The sequence below is a fragment of the Sinocyclocheilus grahami genome, unplaced genomic scaffold (genome assembly GCF_001515645.1).
Source record: "Sinocyclocheilus grahami isolate Dianchi unplaced genomic scaffold, SAMN03320097.WGS_v1.1 scaffold410.1, whole genome shotgun sequence".
NCBI lineage: Eukaryota > Metazoa > Chordata > Actinopteri > Cypriniformes > Cyprinidae > Sinocyclocheilus > Sinocyclocheilus grahami.
The window spans coordinates 1,573,742-1,579,469 of NW_015505589.1; the positions used below are offsets into that span (position 1 = coordinate 1,573,742).

The window sequence follows — 5,728 nt, forward strand, 5'->3', positions numbered from 1 at the left end:
ACCTGCGTTTACTCTGGCAGTGTTTCTTGCCTCCCATGATGCCACTCGTCTTGCTAAAACAATAGTAAGATGGTAAACAATAGCTGAAAGCATCCAAACCAGTCATTCAAAATCACGACTGAGCAGAACTTTCAAAATGGATCATTTCCTGTTACTTAAAGGACTTTCCCCAGAATCCCCAGTGACATGATAATATAAGGATATCATAAACATTAACATTGTGATTTTCTATGAAGCTGCTTTGAAATAATGAAATACTGTGAAAATATGACTTCTGGTATATCTTCTAAAGATTTGAGCCACCTGTTCACGTCGAACAACACAATACTGTAACTGAAAGAACTGAAAAACAGTCAATCAGATGTAATGGAGCCATTCTGAACAGGAAGTCTGCCAGTCTCTCGGTTACCGAAGGGGAACTTGACATGAAAACAAGCGTTTGAGAGTTTTCAGCGTACTCTCCTCTGGCGAGAAGAGCGGATAATCCCCAGGATTAACCAGTAGGCAGGGGAATATTCATTCTAGAAAAAACATTGTAATCCAAGAGATTTAGCTCTCTCACTTTATCTCTAGTTCTCTCCCACGTGTCTGCCCAACCAAAACGTCTCTTCCTTTTTCATTTCCAGAGAATGGATCTATTTTACATAGCATGTGTGTGTTTGTGAACTCAGTGTGTAATTGAATAACATACGACAGCAGCTGGTGGACAGATAATAATGCAAATGGCATTAACCACTGAAATAAACCCAAAATAAATCACCCATGAAAATCTACCTCCAGAGCTTGTCACATGACTTCATGTCATATAATAATGTCACTATTTTCTGTATGAGCTTTTTGCCAAATGCTGCTGCTTCTTTTTTCTTTCATCTGTGTGCCTTAAAATTGCCATCAACTTCTCATAGAAATTTAAATACTAAAAATAAATGAATACAAGTGGAATAAATAAATAAATGGAAGTGGAAATGAGTTTCTGTTTTATGCGTGTTTTGAGCATGCGTCATGGTACTGTTTTCGAATGGAATTTATTGCAAAGCTGAATTTTCAGCAGCCATTACTCCAGTCTTCAGTGTCACAATATACATAAATGTCTTTACTTGAATGTATTTAAAGTATTAAAAATAAATAAAAAAATGACTGACCCTAACGTTATTTGAAACATCTATATATCTAAAATAAAATATATGATCTTTTAAACGCTCACACTGTAGCATTTGAAACTCATCAGTCTTTTGGGTGTGTGTAGTCATTTATTCGTGTCTCTTTGGATCACAGCCACTCATCAGCTCAATGTTCTCCACATCCTCCCCCTCTCCTCCTCTCCTGCTGTCTCTCTCCTCCTCCTGCCACTTCATGCTCACTCTGTCAGAGCAGACAGAATGGATGCAAACAAAGTGTGCTTCCTTCCTAATGTTGTCTCTTTGGACAAAATCAGCAGGATGCCATGACAGATCCTCCACTGTCATTCTTTCTTCCTCCCCATTCTCTCTCTCTCTCTCTCTCCAACCCTCATGCATGCATATAATATGCTGAGCTGCATACTATATTCCATTAAAATAATAATATAGTTTAAGTTTTAGTAATTGTGTTAGGTACTTTTTTAATTTTTATTTGGTTTTGTTTCTTTTTATATTATCGGCCCATATTTGCCAAATTCCCATGGCAACATTTATAATTTTCATCTAGTTTTCATCTAATATTTATACTTGATTTGATCTCAGCTTTACTGCAATTAATGAAAATGAGTTGTAATAATTTTAGTTAACAGTAACAACACTGGCCATGATTTCATAAACAAACAATGACAGGCATCCCATTCAACTTCTGTGGAAATCTGCTGATCTTCTGCGGGTGCAGATTCCATGTGGGCCTGATTATATCTCATTTATGTCTTGCAAAATATGAAAATGAATAAAAATATAAACAAAGGACACTTAAATGGAAGCTTGTATGAAATGAAATTTGACTTAAATATAGCTAATAGTAGCACAAAATATGCACAGATAGACAATTATTTAATAAACTGTAAGGCCATCCAATAAATGTTTTGTGAAGTAAAATCGAGGGAAAACCCACAAGTCCTTTTCTACAAAATGCTCAATAACAGCATGATCATTTAATTACTCATTCTTTCCTTCCCTATCTTTATTTTCGCCCATTTTCTATTTTGTTCTTGTTGTTGTTCGAACTATATTCAAAAGCCCCTTTTTAATATGTTCTAACCATCCTGTTATGACATACCTGAGGTTCACTATGATGACAAGGCTGCCTGTGATGCTGAGTACAGACAGTAAAATCAGTATAATGATGAGACTGCTCCTCTGAAGGCCGTGAAGTGTGGTATCATAACCCGAGGGCAGGGACGGCAAAGCCACAATCAGTCTAGGGGTTGTAGATGGCAGTGGGTTGACTGAGGGAAAGAGAGACAGATGAGAGGAGGACAAATCTAGACCACAATGAGTAATTAAATTCAGTAAACATCGCCTACCTTTCAGTTTGAAATACATGCGGGACAGCGTAGTACCCTTTTGATCCTGTAGGAGGCACCGGTACATGCCTTCCTCATTGACTTTCAGCTGATTGAGGACAATTTTAGACTCCTTTGTCACCACCAGCCCTTCATACTCTCCGTCATGTGACAGCTTGCAGTGAATAATAAACAGGCTGCGTTTTAGTAAATTTTAGGAAATAATTCAAATTTAAATCAGTGTACTCTGGTCTGGAAAGATCAATACTTGAGTATATTTTCAAACTGCAGTTTATCAAGCAAAAAGCTAATGATTTAAAGTAGGCTACCTGGTAGAATACATGGTATATTAAAGCTATTCAAGGGGACATGTTTTCTTTAACATTACTGTAAAATGACACATCATTAGATAATGTATATAAATAGTACTTGTTGGGAAAAGTAGACTATCATTATTAGCTGAGCTGTTGTCATGCTACTAAGAAAATAAGTTAAGTGAGCATCTCTACTTTTAGCTAGCTACTCTCCAACATACACAAATAATTTAAAAAGCACAAATAGTGTAAAAATCTTAAATGTATATATTAAAAAACTGTACTGCTTATAATATTACTGAAATAAAAGGCCACTTAAGTGTATTTAGAGCCACTTTCATGGCTGTTTCTTAAAGGGGTCATATAATGCGATTTCAAGTTGTCCTTTCTCTTTGGAGTGTTACAAGCTGACTGTGCATAGATAAGATACCTGAAGTTACAAAGACTAAAGTCTCAAAACCAAAGAGATATTCTTTATCAAAGTTAAGACTCTGCCACGCCCCCCTAAAACAGCTCGTTCTAACACGCCCCCACATATCTACCTCACTATGTGGAAATATTAGCATAATGCTGCCCAAATGTGCACGCAAAGAAAGGCGGCGTGGTTTCAGTAACCGCAGTTAGTGTTGAAGCAGCCATGTCAGGGAGACGCTGTGTGTTTCTAGGCGAAAGCAAAAGCACTTTATTTGGCCTTCCGGAAGTAGATGCATTTAGGAATCTTTAAGATTACTTACAACAGAACAGCAATGCATTTTATGGACGACCGTTTCGTGAACCTAGGAGAGGAGGTCATTCTGACTTTGCTATGACAATCTGGCGCTTCTGAATCAGCTACTGTTTTGTTATTAGTTTAAGAACCCTTTCGGGTTCTGTCTTTACATTTCTTTTGAAAGATGAAGCTTGCGATTATGGTAAGGGGCGTTACATTTCCGACGAGTGCTTGCGGTGTTCGGCCAATCACAATGCACTGGGTCAGCTGGCCAATCAGAGCAGACTGCACTTGTCGGAAGGAGGGACTTTGTAGAAAACTAAGCGTTTGAGAGAGGCGGGGCATAGAGGACCTACAATAATGTACAGTATTTGAAAAATAATGTGTTTTTTGAACATTAAAGCATGTCAACATATTCTGTTACACCAAATACACAAAATAATGATCTTTAAAAGCATCATATGACCCCTTTAACACATATAAGTAAACTTTGAAAAATGCACTTTGTATTATTGACAAATAATTTTTTGGCATTTTTTAAAATAGTTGCTACATTTATTTTGATGTGCTGAATACTAAAGTACATGTAAAGTACTTGACTGTAATTTTATCTGTAGTGTGTTATATATATATATCAATATTACATTTAAGGCTACAGTAAAATGCCTGCAGTAAATTATGCAGTACACTGCATATTACTTAAGTGGGTCAAAAGCACTCTTACGTTTAGCTAATTCCGTTCAATATCAATTTAAACTATAATCAGTTTTCATTCAATTGCAAATAACATGCAATTAGGTTTTTCTGAAAACATTCCAGTCAGTTTGCACTTATTCATATTCTTTTAAAGTGTATTTTAACTGTAATAAGGACTCTTTACAAAAACCATACTACAGTGTATTTCTGATGTTGTCTGAAACAGTATTCAAAATGGCTTCAGGATTCTTTGAAAACAGCAAATGGGTTTGTTTGTCTGTGTGCACGTACATTCTTTTCTCCAGGATGCCAGGAGTAATGGTACTCGGTCTGCCCAACTACAAGAGCGTGCCAGGACAGGAAACAGTCCAGCACCACCTCCTCTCCTTCATCTGCCTCAAGATGATGCTCTGATAGTGAGAGAAAGAATACAAAGAAGAGAGAAGGACAAAAGAGAAGTGTGCCGTGTTAATATAGTCAGATAAAATCATCTTGGTGTGTGTGTAACTGTGGGCGTTTGTCTGTCTCACCTCCACAGTCTAGTGGCGGCGTGGCTGACTGACACGTAAAGAGCCCATACTGACAGGAAGTGCAGTTCATCACTCTCTGATACAACAGCCCTGTAGCAAACAAGCATCCATATACACGATAAATATATCATACTTTACACACTCTTTATCCTGTAACACATACACCATTTCACATTTCATTTATTACATGTGTTACTTGCTGTTTCACTGTAATTATCTGTGAAATTTACTGAGCGTAAAATTATTTCTACACCATTTTTTTTCCAAAGAATAAGTGTGTACAAAATTTTGACTTCTTGTGTTAAGATATTCCAAATAATATAATAGAGAAATATAGAGGAATCTCAAATCTGTACTTACCACATTTATTTGGACACAGACCTTTGAAAAAGAATAATACAGAAAAAGATCATGAGTGAGAATTAGATGTTCTGACACGTTTTTGCTATATAAAATCGAATGTATGCCATACCGTGGGCAGCAAAAATCTCCAAATGTTTCTGAAGGATTCTCTTTCCTTTCTCCACTATATTAATCATATCCCACTGAATAGAACCTAAACGAGACGAACACAACATTAGTTTTACATGTTGTCAGATGTAAAGCATCTTAGCTTTTCTGACGTTTTTGCTCTATAGACTTCTTTCTTCTTAAAAAATGAAAAAGGACATAATCTGCATCCACAAGCGCTCACCTGTTCGGTCCTCTTTCCAGTGCCTCTTGAATTCACTCTGGTATTCTGTCCGTGCACGATAGAGAGTTGTGGGATCTAAAGCAAACATCAGAGAGCATAATGATGATGAAAAAATATAATTTGAAGACAAAATAGAAATTTGGCCAATCTTGCATGTATTTGTTTCAAAACACCTAAGCATTTTCCCACTTTTTTCCCAAAATTTTTGAATAATAGCAAAGCCACCAAAACAACAAAATAGCATAAATATATTATGCATATTGACCAACAATATGCATTTTTTTAATATATTTGAGCTTCAAGGTTGCCTTCCTCTCA

At 36.4% G+C, this 5,728-nt stretch overlaps 1 protein-coding gene across 1 annotated transcript; it reads right to left on the reverse strand.

The window, feature by feature from the left end:
• Positions 1-1,250: 1,250 nt before the first annotated feature.
• LOC107550932 (izumo sperm-egg fusion protein 1) lies at positions 1,251-5,255 on the reverse strand. The gene is made up of 7 exons (XM_016232382.1): positions 5,189-5,255; positions 5,077-5,097; positions 4,717-4,806; positions 4,478-4,596; positions 2,489-2,642; positions 2,242-2,410; positions 1,251-1,362 (listed from the first exon to the last, which is right to left on the reverse strand). The coding sequence occupies exons 1-7, from the start codon at positions 5,253-5,255 to the stop codon at positions 1,251-1,253; spliced, it is 732 nt and encodes a 243-aa protein (XP_016087868.1).
• Between the last annotated feature and the right edge of the window lie 473 nt (positions 5,256-5,728).

Bases quoted from the DNA above. Each gene is read 5' to 3' on its own strand.
- LOC107550932 (XM_016232382.1), bottom strand. From the start codon at position 5,255: ATGATTAATATAGTGGAGAAAGGAAAGAGAATCCTTCAGAAACATTTG. The intron at 4,807-5,076 runs GTAAGTACAGAT...TGTTTGCTACAG, and splicing joins TCTGTGTCCAAATAAATGTG to GGCTGTTGTATCAGAGAGTG. The intron at 2,643-4,477 runs GTACGTGCACAC...ATTCACTGCAAG, and splicing joins GGCATCCTGGAGAAAAGAAT to CTGTCACATGACGGAGAGTA.